At 38.9% G+C, this 21064-nt stretch overlaps 1 protein-coding gene across 1 annotated transcript in view; it reads left to right on the top strand.

Moving 5' to 3' along the window:
• LOC127574632 (nucleolar protein 4-like) overlaps positions 1-19287 on the top strand; it is a 252208-nt gene extending 232921 nt beyond the window's left edge. The window contains 3 exon segments of the mRNA XM_052023795.1: positions 2743-2865; positions 14439-14628; positions 17600-19287. Coding sequence (XP_051879755.1) covers positions 2743-2865; positions 14439-14628; positions 17600-17802 — 516 coding nt within the window. The 3' untranslated portion in view covers positions 17803-19287.
• The last annotated feature ends 1777 nt before the right edge of the window (positions 19288-21064 follow it).

Below are 21064 nucleotides of genomic sequence, written 5' to 3'. Positions count from 1 at the left end.
GGTGATAGATAATATTTCTCATTGTATTATATGACTTTTATTGTCGTTGAAGGAACCTAGATCGTCTTTGGCTTTTGCTCTCTGTCAATTCCTGACATAATTTTTTGTTTGAGGTGCCCCTAATAGCAATATTCTATCATGCATGTTGTTCAGGGAGATGGGGATGGGGTGGAGTTAGGACATTACCAGAAGGGGCAACATTAACAGAAGGAACAAATAAAGGGAAAAAAAGAAAGGGAATAAAGCAAGTTCGAAGGAAAGTCAGCATCAGGATAGACAGAGAAAAGGATCATTTGGGGAGTGGATGTTATCAGGTCAGGGTTAGAGGTTGGTGGATGCAGAATTTTTTGGAGAGGTGAGGAAGGCGACTGAAAGTCGAGCAGTGGAGGTTGTCTACGAGAAGTTTAACAAGGCATTCAACAAGGTCCTTCATTGTTGGCTCAACCAGATGATTAAGGTGCATGAGGTCCACTGTGACTTGGCTGTTTGGATTCTGAATTGAATTGCCAATGCAATACAGAGGGTAGTGATCGATGGGTCTTGTTTTGTCTGGAGGTCAGTGTCTAGTGGTGTTCCGCAGGGATCTGTACCAAGACCTCTGCTGTTTGTGACATATACAAAATTACTTTGATGAAAACATGGATTAGTAAGTTTGCAGCTGACACAAAGATCAGTGGTGTGGATAGTGTAGAAGATTGCCAAAGGATACAGTGGGATATGTATAGCAGGTGTTTAAGTTGCTCATGATAGGCACATGAACATGCCAAGAATGGAGGGATATGGACCATGTGCAGGCAGAAGGGATTAGGTGTCATTAGTTTAATTAATTTGGCACAGCATAGTGGGCCAAAGGGCCTGTGCTGTACTGTTTTATGTTCTGAGTCAAGATTAGTGTCCTAGTGACATGAGCAGTGAAATGTTAGGGGATTGGAGTGAAGATGAAACAAAATATTTCCAGAACCTACCTGCCAGACTTCTCCCCAGAACTGGACCAGGAGCATGGTCCCCTTTAACCAACATCAAAGCAAGACTCAGCTTTCAAGACATGTTTTATGCAAGTGTCCCAAACCATTTACTGGGCTTGAATGCTGAAATGAAATCTGTACAAATAAATGATAAGATCCACTATGCCTGATATCACTGTGCATGTCTGAAGGCCTTCATGTGTATGTGCTCATTTGCATGGGGGAGGGGGGGGTCAGAACATCTCTTTGAAGGTGCATGACCTATGCATGAATCAAATATAATTAAGTCTTGAATTAAGTTCTTTCATTTAGAGCATAAAATTGCAAAAAGAATTTCTAGCCCCCTTTATTTTTATGTAGAGAGCTTAGAAATCAAGAGCACTGGTTCAAGATTAATGCAAGGGTTGTAAGCATTTCCTCATTTGCCATTAACGTTACCTCTGGCAAAGCTCATCATACCTCAATGGACAAATAACATCAGTGGTACGATGATAACTTTCAAACCTTAGTAACCGTTTATTACCAAGAGTGCCTCGTTTTGTTTTTCCTTTTTTTCCCCTGGGAATGGAGGACATTCCTGGAATGCCGAACCTACTGGACTTGTCATTCCTGCTCTGCATCTCACAACTCACATATTCTTTTTTCCATGTTCTTTCATTTATGTTGACCAGGTAACCTAGTTTACAGGTGATCCCTATGGTCACCCCAGTTTACCCTGTCAGCGACACCCCACCATCCCTGCAGCTTTTTGAGCTTTTTCCTTCTCCTTCCCAGTTCTGACGAAGGGTCTTCGACCTGAAATGTTAACTCTGTTTCACTTCCCACAGATGTGGCCTGACCAGCTATTTCCAGCATTTTCTGTTTGTATTTTAGATTTCTTGCATCTGTAATTTTTTGATTTTCATTGCCTTCAGTTCTTGTGTGAAATGATTTAACCCTTATTGTTAAAATATTCTGTTTCTTGTGCTTTACATATAGAGCTTTATAGTATTTTGTAATAAAACTTGAATGATGTCTCATAAAAGAGTTAGATTTAATGAAATTGAATTTAATGAAATATCTTAGGTACGGTTGATCTTCAGATAATACAAATCTAATGAAAATGACAAAGGCCTCACAGGGTGTGATGGATTATGAGAAACAATTCACCAAGTGATGTCAAGTCCAATCCTGTTCCTTTCACCTTGATATTCTTTTAACCCTCAAATCATTCACAATTCCACACAACTTTAAGTTTCCTGTTTGTATATAAAAATAATTGTTGTTTGCATGTTTGTGGCAAAAGCACAGAATAAATTGCTTTGTTAATTTCTAATACTTTCTGAAATAACGGTCAGAGCAAAATGGTAATGTCCAATATAGCACAAAGTCTGATTATAAATTGCAGTAAGGCCTATAATACCTTATTATTATCATCCAAGTTATTTGAGTTAAAAGTGCAGTTTAGTAATACTGCTGCTGTTATGCAATAATAGGATGCTGTTTAGGATGTTGAAACCTGGATTAGGAAAATGGGCTGAATTAAGCTTGCATCTAAGCAGGGGAACATTTTTGATAGATTTCTGTGACTTTTCTAGGTTTGATCTCTGGAATATTGATTTTTTTTAAGCATTTGTAATTTTCTTTTTTGACTTGCAGTATATTGAAGCAAACAGGTATGCTATGGATTTTTGAGTGTTGTTATTTTCAGAAATGTTAGTCCTTAAATATTCTGTATTGGTTTTTAATTTTTTAAAAAGTCCAAGTATAACTTTTTTTTAAAATTTTTTTTTCTTAGTCTCGTCCCATCCCTTCACACCTAACTTCTGCAGTAGCAGAGAATATATTGGCCACAGCGTTGTGAGAGCGAGAGCAGAAATGCAGCAAGAGAATGCGTCTAGATGTGCATCAACAGCAACAGGTAATAGTCTCAAATTGAATGGGTGTCACATGGTAATGGTATAATAAATACAAAAAGTGTATGACAACGGTTTCTCTCTAATAGATGGATTGCCTGGATTTGAGTCGAGCACCTAACCAGAATCACAGGTGGAATGCTAGGGATTCCATTCTTTGGACAAGCTATTAAACTGAGGTTATCATGTGCCCCATGATTAAGGTTTCAATAGAAATTGCCATACAAGTTATAAAGATGTTAAATTACACGTTGGCAATATAACATGCCAAACAAGGTGCTGAGATACAACCTGATGAAAGTTAACTCTGAGGATTGCAAGATTATGAAACACAAATGGCCTTGTCGAAGTTTTCAAGCTGATCATAAATGACTTTGGCTGACCTTGAGCTTTTCCATTTTTACTGGAATATTTTTAACATCTATTCTTTAAATGCAGACTTATATCATAATCTTTGACTTCTTTCACGTCTGTCAAAAATTGGGTTGCGTGCAATTTTTTGTGTGCTGATGAATGCTTATTTGGGTGGCCCTACCAAAAACCAACAAAATTAAGTCCAAATCCAATTTTAATCACTGAATTACCATCAGCAATAAAGTATAACAGGAGCTGTATAATTCCTGTTTGATCCACACCTTATTTCTGCACATCTTCCTGACCCTCTGCTGCCATAGCATTCAGGGAAAGCGCATTATGAGAGGAGACAGAAGATGCAGGGCACATGGAGAAAAGCTCCCACCTTCACTCAAAAGGGATATAAAAGTCCTAGTCAATAACAAGCTGGGAAAACGTTCTGTGGTTCAAGGGAACAGGAGGTCATGCAAAATCCACTTCAAGAAGGTAGCAACAGGATCTCCTCCAGGAGTGAGATATTCCCAGACAATGAAATAATGCTTAAAGAAATTTCATCATTTCATGAGACTTCTATGAGATCAGCATTGCCACTGCTTACACATGCAGAGCGGAGATCCTCACAGAACTGTGCATTTTACAGAGAGGTTTGAGTTCTTTAAGTGAGGTTCCATTCACCAGAAAATACAGAGATGTTACAGTAAACTATTAAATTAATTGAAGCAAAGGATTTCACTTATTGATGTGTTTTATTCAGCGCTGATAGGTCCTTCACAACAGGAGTCAAAGAGGATTTAATGCAAAACCTGTGCTCTGCTCCCTGATTATACAGCGGTTAGGGTTAAGGATTGTAGTGTCAAGGAAGTCACTTGGTTTTCACTAGGGTACTTTGCATGCTCTTCCTGAAAATCATCTTTATTCAAGCATCGGCTTATTTCAAATATGGCCACAGTCTGCCTGCTTTGCTTAGCTTGGAAATGCCTAATGGGAGCTGAGCATAGGTCACCATCTTGTGTCCTGTTCTCTTCTCGCCCAGCGCTCTGGGCTCTCTCTCATAGCTCCTGGGTTATGGGCTCATTACCCATCTTCTTCTGTCAGCAGCCTGCTCTCTTTGATTGGCAGCATGGAAAAAAGAAAAATGAAGTCTTCACACTTCCTTGTTGTATATCACAAGGTGCCCACTGGACTAATGTAATGCAGGCAACAACATCCTCATCTTCAGCAGACTTGTGGTATTTTCCATTATGATTTTGAAACTTCCATAGCTCTTGTATCTATGCTCCTCTGATGGTGATTGAAGGGCAGCATAGGGTGAGTAGCTAAGGAAGTAATGGGAAGTTTTCCATGTCTCCTAGGAATCACCTCTGGGCAGTGCAGCCACTGGAAGTGTATGGCATTATGGACTACTCCAGGATGCTTCCCAGAATCATGTCACTCACCGTGAAGAAATTCTTCTTGTGATGCCACCATATGCACCTTGAGGGCATGGGAAACACTCCCCCCACCCCCATAAAAGAGGTCCAGGTTATTAAGGGGAGCTTCTTATGGGGGTACATGGGTGCGTTCATGGTAATTGGAATTTCTGGCACAAAACCCAGTTTCCCCAAGTTCACCTGTTCCTCACCAAAATCGTGCATTATACAAATAATGACTTCAGTTGCTGCATGTTCTGTTTGGGGCAGTTTAACTTTGTGGATACGACATGAAGCAGTGAAACTGTGATATCTGAAGTTTGCCTGAGTGGTAGCCTCTGAACAGTAGTAGCATTTGGTAGCTGCTAGATACAGGTTGTATCCAGTGTATTCAACAGTCCTTTGCTGAGGCAGCTCCACTGTGTTGGGAGTGTAGTGGATTTGGATGCACACTACAGGTGCAAATTTACTTAATCTTATTCTTAGCAATTCTGCTGTCCACACAATTTCTGAAGAAAACTGCTTGGTTTAGCTGCAGACCAAGTAGTGAATCGGTGAATGGGGAAAATCAGGGGCAGCGTTCCCACTAGTTGGGTAAATACTGAGTGAAGGGTAGAGTGATACTTGAGTAATCTACACTGAGACCAACCACAGACCTGATGATAAATTGGTGAACACCTCCAGTCAGTTTGTGAGTATGATCTTAAGCTTTCAGTGGCTTGCAGTTCTATTTCGCATCCCATTTCCCACTTGGACCTCTCTATCCCTGATCACTTCTAATGAAATTGTAAGGTGGCTTGTAAAACATCACATCATCTTTCACTTAGGCACTTTGAAACCTTACAGGCTGAATTTAATACTGTCAGATCATGTCCTCCCATGTTTTTAGGACAGTCATGTTTCTGATTTTGCCACATATATTCCTTATAGATCCAACATTTATTTTGTTATTTGTTCATTCATCATGAATCAAGATGCAGTCACAGCTGTTGGAAGAAAAGGAGATAGAAGGCACCCATGTATTATCTAAATCATGGCATTTTGCTGCTCATCTGCATCCAAATTCGCCCTAATGTGCAAATATTTTTTTTTCAGTTCATCTAATGCTGAGCTCCCAGCTGCGGCTGAGCAGCACCAGAGCTACTCAGATAGTAAAAATCCTTTTGATTCATGCTTGCTGAGATGGGACCCTTTATTTGGCTGCAGCCCTAGGGCACAAGCTGTATCTTAATAAACCACTGTTACATAGTTATCCTAGTTATTTAAACATTTCATTAATTACATCTTCCTCCCCCACCGCCCACCCCCCCCCCCCCATCCCATGTCCTACAACTCTAGGCACCAATTGTACACAGATTTAATCACCGTATCAAAAATGCTGCATGGACTGGTCCAACCAAAATGGACAGCTTTGTGTTACATTGAGAATGATGTCAGGTGATAAAGTAGATCTGCTGTAATGGAATGTCTTCCCCTGATTTTGCTCTCTTACTCATCTGTAAAGCATTAGCCTAAATAGGCAGAAGTGACAGCTGGCCAGGGGCACAACACTGAGCAGCAGTAGGTCACTACCAGGGACAAAAGGATATACCTGGCACTTGGTTAACTCATAGTGAGGAAGTTTAGGTGGTTGTCACCATTAGAAGAACAGAAATCGGTGGTAAAACAGACCACAACTTTCCATTTTGGTACTGGAGAAATATTCCAATTCTTCCTAGCCCACAACAGAAGTTTTAAAAACTACTTCTTTGGGCCTCTTCCCTACACAGCCCCTTGTTAAAATAACAATTACATAATTGGACCTCATATCTAAATATTTTAAAAAAATCATAGCAGTTTCCAGCCCATGACCCCTTCCTTGGTTAAAAGGGGAGATTAAAAATATAGCTGATGGAATCTTAGTCAAATGTCATTCTGTAGACTCCTGTTTTTATTCCCTGCCCTGATAGATTCTGCTGAATGAATAGGGTTAAAGTTGCCCCTTCAGAAAAATAAATTGTGATGTTTTAGATGCTGATGCTCCCTCTATGTTTTACTCATAAGAAAGTAATAACTAGCTCTGGGAAAAAAAATAATAGGGAAACACCTGCAAATTGTTTTAATGATCTAACCATGTTAAGTCTATTGAAGCTTCTTCACTTTGCATTTACATTCAGTAATTGTGGAATCTTTTTTCTTAATTTGTGGAATATGTTTATAAATCTACTTCAGTAATTCATGTGCAACTATTTAGTATTTTACAAAGAATAGCTTTAAGTGACTACTGGGTCTCAGACAAAGCAATCATGTAACAAGTACATAAGGTAGTAGCCGACCTGGGATTTCTCTTTGGATAGTTGTCATAGCAGCAACTACGTATAGGCAGGACTGTAAAAATGTTGACTGTGCATTAAATAATGCTTTGGCCTAATGTAATACCAATACTGATACTAGAGTACTTTGATGCATGCTCCAAAATATTCTCACCTAATTACAGCTTGCTTGAAGTTAATTTTAAGAAAATCTCTTCCTGTATGGCTTAATCCCAGAATTTTGTTTTATTCTGAACAGCAAAGGCTTTTTTTGTTTCTGAATAACTGACATGCTGACAATGTTTTAATTCAACAATTAGGTTGCATATAGCAGACTCCACCATTGTTCAGAAGTGAGTTGGCATTTTTTTTCCCCTGCTTTGGGGGATGGCATCTATGGAGCTTATATCATCTTTGCCAAAGAAGCTAGAATTACTGGCCAGAGCTCACTGAAAATGGGGAATAATTCCAAGTCTGCTCCTTGGAAGAAGCCTGCAGCAGGAGGCTTTCTTCAAAAATAAAATGGTGCCCTCATATGAAGATGTACTTCCCCACATAGACTCCCAGGTCAGTCTTATTTTTGCCAAATATTATTGATGTACATCTTGAGAGACCAGTAGTGCCAGTGCCAATGCACTAGATTCATTTACAGAGGACAGACCTACCATCCTGACAGTAGCCTTGCGGGGTTGTGTGTAATCTCAAGGCTGTCACTAAAATGTGGCATAGCTCAATGCCTGCCAAACTTACAGTTGTTCCAACAGACTCCTGCTAAGCTGAGTGTAGCTACAGTCTGGAATAGCTACAGTCTTTCATTCTTACACCACAAGTAAAATGGAAGATATATTTTTATTTTTGTGTTTAATGAACATACTAATCTACTTTTTTCAAATGATTAAATCCTACACTTTAAGAACCTCTGCAGTTTAGTGAGGAAGGTTATCTGATAACATTGTTTCACAGGTAGCTCGCCAGCTTGCCAAATATGAAAGAGTAAACAAGGGGATGGCTAATTGCTCCAAGCCAGGAGGCATTTTATCAAAAGTAGTAGCGCTTGGAAAAATATAGTAATTAAGTTCCAGTTCTTTTTCAAAGGAGAATGATGATATTCAAATTAAATTTAAAGTAGAAAATGCAACTTTTAAAATCACGTCTACTGGAGTTGTTTGGTACCATGAGAAAAAAGACTTTTAAAAGGATCACAGAATTGTAGATATGTACAGCCCACCTCGTCTATACCAACCATGATGCCTATCTACGCTAATCCTATTTGCCTGCATTAGGCCCGTATCCCCCTACTCCTTTCCTAGCCAGGTATTTGTCCAAACACCTTTTAAACGCTGTAATAGTATTGGCAATATTGGCAGCTCATTTCAAATATTCACCACCTTGTGAAAAATTTCCTCCTCAGATCCATTTCTTTATAATCCTGTTATGTATTAGCCACAATCATTTTATTGGTTTGCATTTCTGTTGAATTCTTTATTATTTCTTCATTACCATTAGGCTGACATTTTATTGGGATGTGAGGTATATAGAAGGATGCTGTTTAAATAGAGCCCTAGTAAATGAAATAACAATAACTTTCAACAGTGCCCATACACATTGGACAAATGGTATGGCAGACCTGTGTATTGAGATACTGTGCATGCATTGTAAGGTAACTTTCTACATGTTAAAAGTCAAAATATTATCACTGTAAGATGCAAATAAGTAGGCAGAAATTTTTGCTTGATTTGATTTCAAAGAGGTTTTAATAAATGACCTTTTTGACATGTTTCAGAGCTGATACTAGGACTTGAAGTTTATAAAGTTTGGATGATAATCAATACTTTGAAAAAGAATTTTGATGTCTGCAGTAAGAGTTCTTTACAAGATGCATGGGATCCATGTTGACTTGGCCGTTTGGATTCAGATGACACAGAGATTGGTGGCATTGTGGATAGTGTAAAAGAAAATGGTGGTGGAGGCAGGTACAATAGAGGCTCTTAGATGGGCACATGAATATTCCAGAGAATGGAGGGATATGGACCATGTGCAGGCAGAAGGGATTAGTTTAATTAGGTGTCATTATCTTAATTAGTTCAGCACAACATTGTGGGCTGGAAGGCCTGTTCCTGTGCTGAGAACAGTACTAATTAATCAAATTGTGCTGTTGAATACTCAGAGAGTCAATAAAAGTAGAAGAAATCAGTTTGTATGTAGTTTCTGCAAAATTTACCCCACTTATTCACTTGTATACAGTGAGATTTGCAAGAAAACCTTGGTGAAAAGCTTTCTTAAAAGGAAGAACCAAGTATTTTATAAAGATGGTGCAGCATTTAAAAAACATTGGACATTATCAAATCATTGTCTTTGACTGATAAAGCTTTTTAAACACAGCTGGAGGGACCGGGGAATAAATTTAACCAGTGGTTAGCTAGACTTGGAATAAAACCTTAATCACCAAACATTTGGGATGTTGATTTTTCTTTGAAAAGGAAATCTTTATATTCAGCAAGTGTCAGGATTGCATTACAATCTTAATGAATGACAGAGCAGGCTTGAGGGGCCATATCGCCTAACCATTTATGTATTTCTTATGTTCTTTTGACAAGAATTGTGGCTCTCATAATAATTGCTTGTCCCAGAATTAGCTGCAACTTTAACATGACAGCTCCTGACAAAGAGAAAATCTGCTCATGTATGCCATGCCTACCAAAAGCATGGCAAACTTCAATCCCATTGGCCTCTCAAGCATCAGCGGAGTTGGGGAAAGTATTATTGTCAATGCTATTGAGCAAGCTTTACTTGCCATAATCTACTCCCTCATGATAAGTATGAGTTCAATCACTGCTGCACCTTACATGCTTTGCAGATTGAGGAAAGGCTTTGGAAAGTCAGATGATAATTCACTCATTAAGAAATACCCAGCCTCTGAGCTACTCTTGGAGCAACAGTATTTATGGCTGATTCAATTAAGTTTCTGCTTATTGGCAACTGCAACAAAGTTAATGACAGAGACTGGTTAGTGATGCAAATGTCACTGAGTGTAAAAGGTAGGTGGTTGGACTCTTTCCTGTTGGAGACAGTCACTGCCTGGCATCTGTATGTAAATATTACTTTCCACTTAATAGTTCTTGTCTGAATATTCTTGCTCCATTCAGGCAGAGAACTTCAATAGCCGAGGAGTTGCAAATGGAATTGAACATTGTGCAGTCATCAATGGACATCCTTATTTCTGACATCAGCAGTTCTGTCCATCTGTCTTGATAAATTCAGCAGCAGCAACACCCAAGAAGCTCTGCACTGTTGAGAATAAAACAATCTTCCTGATTGGCACTTGATCCACTGTACTAAATGTTCTCTTCCTCCACCACTGACTGTAGTATCTACAAGATGAGTTGCAGCAACTCATCAACACTTCAACAGCACCTTCAAAATCCACAAACTCTACCAGATAAAAAAGGCATGGGAACAATACCACCTCTCAAGATCACCTTCAAATCACACATAATCCTTTTTTGATAAATGTATCACAAACATATTGCTAGATCATATTTCTAGGAATCCCCATCTAACTTCACGGTGAGTTCTTCCACCACACAGACATTAGCAATTCTAAAGGTTCACTTACCACCCCTTTCTCAAGGGTAACTAGAAGTGGGTCATAAATGCTGGTCTTGTCAATGATGTCTTTGTCATATGAATGAAGGAATAAAAAGCCATCAGATAGACGAATTCCTTCTGGTAGCACAGTAGTTTAGTGATTATATACGGAGGGAGTTCCAAGGATAGACAAATAGTTCCCTGATATTTATTTAAAATGCCTTGCATTGGGGCTCAATTCAGTTCCTGTGTGCCAGCAGCACAAGTGTCCATTAAGTACAGAGGGAAAGGTAAATAATCACCTGTACCTTAGTGCATGCTTATGCTTAAAATACCTCTTTTTTACAAACACCTGCATTTTAGGGTATGTTGGAAATTCCCTATAAAACTAAATTCTGTTCCCATACATAATTGGTAGGACAAAATTCTAAAATATATACAAAAGTGGAGTGAAGGAATGGCTTTATTTCCCAATATAGGTATATTCACACAGATTTTTACATATTATTAGGTATTCTTTTGACTGTTTTAGAGAAATGGCTGCATCCCAAGGTGCATGTTTATTGATCAGGACAGTTTCCCGAGATGACTTAAAAGCTACAATCCAGGAAATGACAACTAATTTGATGGGGGTGGGGGAAGGGATCCTACAAAACAACCATCCCCTATGAAGATGTGATTGATTACCTACATAGACTGCTTCTAATATGCAATGAGGAATTCATAAAAATAATTCCGTTTGCAGTGGCACAGGAGTATGAGTAGCTGAGCCTGCTGCCTTGTGTTTTGTAAAGTACCTGGCAGCCTATTACTGGGTTGCTTTAACACCGACATGCCTTCTACACACTAACGAAAAAGCAGCCTTCAAGGAAACAGCAGTAGTGTCAAAAAAGAAATTACTCTGAATGAGTGACATGTAGAGAGCTGAGTTGTTCTCCTTCGAGCTGTGAAGATGAAGGGAATTTTTATAACAATGTTCAAAATTATGAAGGGTTTTGGTAGAGTAAATAGAGCAGCAAGTCTTTGGTCATCAACCAGCCCTGCATGCATTACTTCTCTCAGAAATCGATGGACTGTAAAAATAAAGGGCATCTTTGGCACAATACAGCTTTACCAGGTTCACCACAGACAATGATAATAGGCTGCCCACATCCCAAGCAGCCAGCCAACCAGCTAAATAGCAACCCACCACTAGTACTCTTTCAACTAGGAAGCAAGCAATTACAAGGCTGCACAAGCAATCGCAAATATACTGTATTTAATTCAATGAATTTCACTGGTGAATCACATTACAGAGGCACGAAAGTATGTAACGTTACTTCTATTATATGTTATATAATTCAGTCTCAATTTTTTTTATTTGTACAGAAAAGTATCAGATGTGCAGAAACAATGGTAGCAATGACACACTTCCCTGTAGCTTACTCTGTGTTCTGTTATTGTTTTTACCCTGTACTACCTCAATGCACTGTGTAATGAATTGATCTGTACAAATGGTATGCAAGACAAGTTTTTCACTATATCTCTGTACAAGTGACAATAATAAACCAATACCAATCAATACAGTTTCCACAGTTATGTACTGGTAAAGCAAACTTCGCTTTAAATGCACTGATGCTGGGTGTAACCTCCTGTTGAATACAAAGTTATGTACTAGCTGCAGTAATGTATCTGAAGGCAATTTATCCACAATAATTCAAGCAAAGGGGATGCAGGTTCTAAGTTATCAAGGATACAGGTTTTGGGACTAAATGGGTAGTCATAAATTGGTGATTTTTGTGATGGGGTAAGCTCTTGGAGATCATAATACTGGATAAAATTAATACTAATTTAGAAACGATTAATTAGGAACCACTGACACATGACCTAGAATTTCCTGGCAGTGGCACCCATGCTCACTGCTCCCTTCTAGACCTGCACTTACTGGAACGGATCTTAGAGTCATAGAGTGATACAGCATGGAAATGCCCTTCAGCCCACCACATTCATGCCAACCATCAACTACACATTTACATCTCTTCTTGCAGGTACATCCTGAGTGAAATCAGTTCCAATATGGTCAGCAAGCCCCAAACCACAGCAGTCGTTCCAGTTCCATTACGGGACTGGTCCTGAACAAGATCTGCCCATGGAAATACTTTGACAGCCTGCTAATACTTGTACTGCTAACCAACTATCCTCATCTAAATAGATCTAATTTTTTGCTGGCACAGCTACAATGAGTTAAATGGCCTCCTCCTGCTGCAAATTTCTGTTTTATGTATGCCTTAATTTAGAAAGGATGCCAAAACAGTGAGGAGCCTTCAGAAGAAAATATGGATTTTTTCCCCACCAGACCATTGTAATGAGTAATTTTGATAAGTTGAATAATGGGGTAAAAGTACAGCTTTTCAATGGGAAAACTTAAACTTTGTGGGCAAGGGAATGAGAAAAGACATAAATAGCTGATGCACGGCTGTAGAATTCTGTGGTTCCAAGATGGGTAAATTGCCTTCACACCTGAATAGAGAATTTCCAATATGTCAGCTGGTCATCTATACTGCTTTCATTGACCTATAGATTTGTCAATTCTAGCTCAATTTTCAAACTATAATTAGTGTGTACTGTCACTCAGTGAAAATTAAGAGCAATGAGTCAATTTCTTGAAAGAAGATTTGTGGCCCTTGCACTTTTTAAAACTGAGATATCAGCATTGAAGCATGTGTGCATTCTGATCAAAATCTATACGTACAGGATCACTCTTGATGAGAATATAGACGTAGTATCATTTCCTGTTCTCAAATATGACCAGAATTTTTAGAAAATTTAAATGACATTTCTGCAGACTTCGAACATCCCAGGGAAGAAGGAGAGGTGCCACAGCCTATTGGATTTATTTTGTTTCGGTCTGACATTCATATATATTAAGTATGTTTCCATTACTTAGAATACAATTGTACAACTATATACTAACAGATTTTCCCACAATATGTATTATTAAAAAGAATAAACAATTAAGACATTTTCTGTTAATCTGCAGTATTTTTCAATTGCTCCAAATAATATTTTTGATTTGATGCAAAAGCCTCAGCAGGTTTTCCACTTGGCAATCAATTGTTATGTTGACATGTGTGGGACATTTTCATTGAGCACAAAACACATTGTGCTCTCTAATTTTCTGTGAATTTAAGAAAACTGTTAAAAGACCTCTAGTATAAACAATGAAGCTATCAGCTGCCAGTGTTATTACTTGTGTGTGGTTAAGCATAGAAATCAAGGTTACTGCCAGATATAACCTTCTTCCCACAGCATGCAATGTTGCAGTTATTGAAAATAGATTAAAATCACTGTAATGAAATGGACGCAGTATATACCCACTAGAAACATTGTAAAATCAGATGAAAATGTTACGATTGATATATTTGAGATAATTACCGTTGAATATCCTCTCTAAACATGAAAGATGAATTTTATGAGACTTTCTGTCAGCAGAAAATGCAAGTTCCAGACCTTTTCAAAAAAAAATCACTAAACTTCTTGTGTTTGTCTCCTATGTGTATTTCCCAATATTTATTTTGATTGCTCTATGTAATTTAAATATAATTTAAATTTCATGCTTTATGCTTCCTGATTTGGACCCTGCATGACTCGGTGAGATTCCTCAACCTGATTCAAGAACATCACATAGGCATTTAACTGAAATGTGTGTCAGATTAGGGGAAATCTCCACCGATAAGCTTATAATACTTCCAGGCAGGTTGTGAGCGCAATGTGGGCATTATTTTCAAAGAGCATAATTTTTCACTAACATAACAGCATGCAACTTCAAATCTTTTACTGACAGTAGGAAAACTTAATTACAAACTAAATCTTTGTTGTTTTTGTTTACATTGCTAATACAAATACTATTCCTATTATCTTTGGATCTCATTAAAAGAAATACTTGCACTTTTGCAGGATGAGCCTGTTGCGGTTGGGAAGCAGTGGACAAGAGAATCTGCCCAAGTTAATTACACAGCTCCAGCAGTTTCTTATTCTCAAGAACTGATGTACATCAATGGAAATACAGGCTATTATCATGGTTACACAGGGCTGGGTGGTGGGAAGCAAAATCCACCTTCCTTATCAAGTGATGGTACTAACAGTGGTAGGTACTATTAGACATCTTTTATTGATCATCAATAATATCTAAAACAGTATACAAGGCATGGTTAGCAAGTTTGCAGATGATACTAAAATACGTGGTGTTGCAGACTGCAGAAGGTTATGAAAAATTGCAGGCGGATCGGTAGGTATGTGGGCTGATGATTGGCAAATGGCTTTCAATCCAGATAAATGTGAGGTCTTGCATTTTGGGAGATCAAACCAGGGGAGGACTTTTCAGTGAATGGCAGGGCCCTTGGGAACGTTATGGAACAGAGGGACCTAGGAGTGCAAGTACATAGTTCGTTGAAAGCAGCATCAGAGGTAGATAGGGTGGTGAAGGTGACGTTTGGCACGCTGGCCTTCATTAGTCCACTAAGCTTGACGTTGATGGTCCTAGGCTCCAATTAGTCCTATAGGAGTTGGGAGGTTGTATTGTACTTATACAAGACATTGGTGAGGCCACACTTGGAGTACTATGTACAGTCTTGGTCACCCTGTTATGGGAGAGATGTTACTAAACTAGAAAGAGTGCAGAAAAGATTTACCGGGATGTTGCCTGGACTTGGGGGCCTGAGTTACAAGGAGAGGTTGCGTAGTCTAGGACTTTATTCCCTGGAACATAAGAGATTGAGGGGTGACCTGAGCATAGACAGGGTGAAAGCCCAGAGTCTTTTTCCCAGGGAGTGGGTGCTAAAAATAAGAAGACATAGGTTTAAGATCAGAGGTGAGAAATTTAAAAGGGACATCAGGGGCAGCTTCTTCACGCAAAGGGTGGTGCTTATCTGGAATGAGCTGCCTGAAATAGTGGTTGAGGCGGGCACGTTAGCAAAATTTAAAAGCCATCTAGACAAGTACATAGATGGGAGAGGTTTAGAGGGCTATGAGCCAAACCTGGGCAGATGGAACTAGCTCGCTGGGCAACACAGTATGGACAAGTTGGGCCAAAGGGCCTGTTTCCATGCTGTTAGACTCTATAATACTAAAGAGTCTCAAACACCCCTGCATTAGCTTTATTTTAGATATTTGTATGTTACTGAGTTATATAATCTTTCAAATGCAAATACACAGAAGATTGCTCAGAAGAATTTGAAATGCCACCTTTCAGTTCAGGTGCACAAAGAGATTTAATATTTTTGGCATATTTTTGACAGTGGAGGCCAGGGTACCAGAGTAAAGTTACTGACTTGGACATTGGATCACAGTATGCTGTCTTTTTTCAGCATATAGGGTCCAGTGGGGATTGGAAAGTGACAAAATGGCAACTGGGATGCTTTTTTGTCATGATGAACATTGGACTAGAAAAAAAGAATCAACCAACCACATGCAGTAGGGTTTCACTCCTATGACAGTCTTCAATGTTGAATTTTGCATATATGGTTCCTTGGAACAGTACATGAGATTGGATCACATTTGATCAGCCATGGTCATATTGAAATGGTGGGGAAGGTTTGAGTGCCAAGTGGCCTACACCTGCTCCTGTTTTCGTCTGTTCTTATTGTTCTGGGAGCAATAGTTAATTGGCAGTCAGTGACTACTCCCAGAACAAATGCTTTTTATACACTACACTGGAAAACGCTCCCATACGAGCCAAGTCATTTCACTTACCTTTATAATCAGGTCTGAGCTTAAGTGAAATCAACTCCCAATCATAAACTCAATGCTGTGGCACTGATAGCCAACTCTCACTCCATCCCCAAGTCATCAATATCCCTCCCAACCCCCACATAATTGTTGGCCCCTCTATGGTTTGGGAGCTGGGAGGAACTTTGGTGCCCAGGTCCTTGAGTAGTCAGCCAGATCACCCTAACCCCCATTAGCCCCAATCACCACAAAACATCCATCCATCTTCCATTATGGCCCTCCCAGTCTTCATCAGCATCCATCCATCCAGCTGCTGTAACCTTCACTAAGCTTTGCTGTTGATGCTCCTAGGCTCCAATTAGTCCTGACTAGTGCTCCCCTCAAAGCAGGTGTCCTTTCAACTGTTAAGTTCTAGATACTTCCCACCCACTGTTTGAAAAACTTCCTCATCTGCCTTCCAATCCATCTAGCAAGCACTTTAAATCTATACCCCCTGGTTTTTGACCCCTCTGCCAAGGGAAGTAAGTCCTTCCTATTTTGCTATCTAAGCGCTCATAATTTTATACACCGAATTAATTCTCAACTCCTCCTTTGTTCCAAAGAAAACAACCCTATTTTATCCGATCTTATCTCATAGCTAACATTTTCTAGTCCTATCAACATCCTTGTAAACCCCTTCTGCATCCTCTCCAGTACAGACACATCTTTCCTGAACTGCACACAGTTATCAGTCTGTGGCCTTACATATCCTCTCGACTCTTACATTCTGTGCCTTGGTGAGTAAGGGAAAGGTTTCTGAAAGTCCTTTAACCATCTATTTGATCTGTTCTCCAACCTTTAAGGATTTATGGATATACACTCTGAGGTTCCTCTGATCTTCCACACCAATCAATATTCTACCATTTATTGTATATTCACTGGCCCTGTTGCATCTCCCCAAATGTGTTACTTCACACTTGATTCCACTTTACTATTTTTCTTCCCAAATGACCAGACCATCTCAATCTTCCTGTAATCGGATGTCTTCCTCCTTATTGTCAACCACATGTCCATTTTTTTTCTGTCATTTGCAGTTTTCTTTATGATGTCCCCTACATTTAGGCCCAAATCATTAATACATGCCACTAAATGGGAAGGGATTGAGTTCTGTGTCATTCCACTGCTAATAGTCTTCCTGTCACAAAACACCTATCAAACTATTACCCCTTGTTTCTTACCAGTGAGCAGGTTTTGTATCTAATTTGTTGCTCTCCTTTAGTTCTCACGGATTTTTTTATTTTTGACTGGATCTCATTAAATATATGAAGGTATAAATAATATTATTAGATTAAGGAGAGATATACAGTCGAACTGCATCCAGATCTGGAGTAATGTTTTATTTTTATTCAAAGGGCCAGCAGATCTCAGTGTGAAGAAGTCACTTGCATCACACTCTGGATCCTCCAACGTTAACAATTCCAAAACTCCACCGGCTCAGCTAAGTCCCACTGAAATAAATGCAGTACGGCAGCTTGTAGCAGGCTATCGAGAGTCAGCAGCCTTTTTACTCCGCTCTGCAGATGAACTAGAAAACCTGATTTTGCAGCAGAATTAACTCAAGCCAAGCTGCTCTCTCTCTCTTGTTGGTATTATATTTCTGGGGGAAGACATTTCTCTATTACTATAGAGGGCCGTCAGATATAGGCCATCACAGTCTACCGTCGTGCCCCTGAATGTGAAACAACATATTGGACCACCTTTGGTTCTTAATGAGGAACCATTACATTTGCAGAATTAAATTTCCATGTGTTCTACTTCATGTTTTCTAATTGAAGGAGCAAACGGAACATGACCACATATGTTTAACCATCTTCAGTGACTGACCACCAAGTAAAAATGGCAGCATCAATATCGTCTTACTTTCCAAGTGCAATATGAGTTTAAGGTGCTACTAATTGTTTACTTTGGAGAAATGCAGAGATGAATTTAAGGAGGCTTTATACCTGTGGATAAGAAACGGGTTACAGAATGTGCTGAGCAGTTTATGGGAATTCAATTCAGGATTTGGAATGGTTGCAGCAGGTCTGTTGGTGATAAGAGCATGAGAGGGGTGTTTACAAAGCCCATATTATTTATCAGATTGGGTTTATGCCTCTATTGCAGTCAATCACCATCTTTTGTCTCCCATGTTCAGGTAAATTAAATCCTGATGACTAGTATGGTGCCTGTGTAAATGCATTGAAAGCAAAATAGACATGTTTTTTTTAGATTGATTTAAATCTAAAGTTGGAAAAATAAAACAAAAAAACCTTGTGGGATGTATTTCACTGTAGGTTGTATATTTTGCAAGTAACAATCTGAAAACTTTGTATAGTTTCATTTTAGAGAATTCTATTGCAAGGATGTCTTGGGACGCCTTTTACTGTGGGATGTATTTTGCTGTAGGTTGTATATTTTGCAAGTAACAATGTGAAATCTTTGTACAGTTCCATTTTACAGAATTCTATGAAAGGAAGCCAGGAGACATTATTTTGATGTGATGTGCAAGATGTGCAGTTTACTGCAATTCTGTGTTGTTCCCTAAAGCCTGTACTGACTGGATGCAGTTCTCTCACAATTACTGTGGGTGTACTTATATTCTGTCAATTATTTTGTAAATTATTAATTATACATAAATTGATGTTAATTTCAGTTGTTTAAGACTATTTTATCTGTACCTCTTGGGGAAATTGCTTTTTCTTTTCATGTTAGAATATAATTTAAATTTTGTACTTCTACTGTGCACTTAGTGAAGAGGTATAATGGGTTTCCCTGTATAGTTTCTACACTTGTGAATTCCTTACAAACTGTCTCATTCATGTTGATTCCCATTTATCTTTTGATAATTGTATTTAATGAATTGGTAACATTTTGAGTATATGTGAATTAATGTTTTTCAATTTATTAACAACTCCTGACTGTGATTGTGAACTGCGTTATGTGCACTTTGTTCTATAGTAATTGGACAGCACTGACATCTAAGCTTTTTGTAATGTTTATTTGAGTGATTGATATATTGTTTAACAAAGTCAAAATGGTTGGTATTGTAGGTGAATATAAATGTGAGAAAACAGTCACTGCTATTATCCAAATATTTGTGGATTTTTCCTTCTATTGCAGCATATACCTCTTAATAGAAAGCTGGAACCAATAAATATTGAACAAAATTAGTTTTGAAACATCTTGACAGATAATGCCAAAATATATTTGTAGTGCAACGAAAGTGCCTTTCTTACTGGTTGAACAACTGATTCTAATAGATTCATTATGCAGAGAAAACAATATCTTTAATGATATCAGTTGCTCACTTTTTGTTTGAAAAAGAGGTCTCACTGTTGCACTGCAAACTCATGGTTATATAAAAAAACTGTAAATTTGTGTAATGGCACTAGATGTTAATTGAAATTTTTTCAACATTTTACATGCAAACCATTTCTAGAAAATTTGTTCTAATTATTGTACATAAATGAAGTGCCATATACAGGAGCATGATGGTGTTCTTGTTCCATTCAAATAGAAGTTCACATAGGCTCTAATAATCAGCCAATGGGAACATTCAGTTTGACTTATGTGGGAGCTTTCTAATGTGCAAGGATCAGCTACTCTGAATAAATTTACTACGACATCAGGGAGGTTAGGGAACTGTTTATTGAGTTCATTTTCGTTATAAAGGCTTGACAAATCATGTGTGGCCTGGAAATATGAATGCCTGGTGCTGTTTATTTAGGTGCTATACCAGTGAAAATTGACATTTCTCTGAATGAGATGTGATAACTATTTCCAGATCATTCCTTGCCACTAGAACTGCAACTGGGAATTTCAGTCCGACTGATGCTTATGTGATATGTTTAAAGACACCAGATGCGCACCCAAAGGCATTTAACACCATTTTTTTTTATAAGAAAAAGAAAAAGTGTTGCTGGATGAGGTTTCAGTGTCATTTTTCCAAAGCTTGCTAGGCATTGATGACTCAAACCAATCAGGCTTTTTCTGCAGCTGTGCAATTTCAAGGGACACTTGCACTCCCACTTGCAACTTCAGCAGACTGCTACAAAACACCCTGAAGGTTGCTTGTTCTGAAACAAGCTTGTAATTACCACTGAGACCTCGCCTGCCATTTCAGGACAGAGACTCATCACAAAATGTGCTTGAGTGTGCCCCTGCTGGTTTTGCTTAAAACTAGGAATTGGACCACAGGCACGACCATACCCAAAGCCCTTATCCCTCCTGTTGGTATACAGACACCCATGCTTCTATCTCAGCTTCTGTGATGAAACTTCTCTGGAAGGTGATGTTTACAGTTGTCTCAGGGATCTGCAGTCTTTTGTAGCCTGAACTACAAGCTCACACATATGGCTGAACTGTTCTGGCAGTTATGGTCAAGGCATCAGCACACTTCTTAGCCTCAGGATCATTCCAGGTAGCTATTTCCTCTAGTTTGCTGCTTACTGCAGCAGTAGGGAGGTCACTGGCGCACTGCCTTCAAGAGGAGCAATTCCTCTATTTTCAGCAGAAAGGATGAGATGGATTGGGCATGCATATTTGCAAACATCTCCAGCTTCCCAAGATGCAAGCCATGGTAGCCTGCACTCATGTAACTCTATAGGTTCTCCTTTAGAACCCAGACGTCTTCATGAATTGCAAGGGTTTCCATTTCTTTAAAGTTCAGGTTGTCGTCAATTATGACATGAACCTCCTCACTACCTGGATATTGGTGTGACACCTTCATTCCGAGGCAGCCTCAGCTGCCTAACATCTTTCAGAGGCCCCTTTGCTCCACTGGATGGTCACTGAGGTTTATGGGCTAAACCCCCTTTTCCTGCTTCTGACTACCAGGT

This window comes from Pristis pectinata, chromosome 9, assembly GCF_009764475.1.
Source record: "Pristis pectinata isolate sPriPec2 chromosome 9, sPriPec2.1.pri, whole genome shotgun sequence".
Lineage (NCBI taxonomy): Eukaryota > Metazoa > Chordata > Chondrichthyes > Rhinopristiformes > Pristidae > Pristis > Pristis pectinata.
The sequence above is the reverse complement of the archived record's forward strand: the minus strand, read 5'-3'. Positions and strand labels throughout refer to the sequence as shown.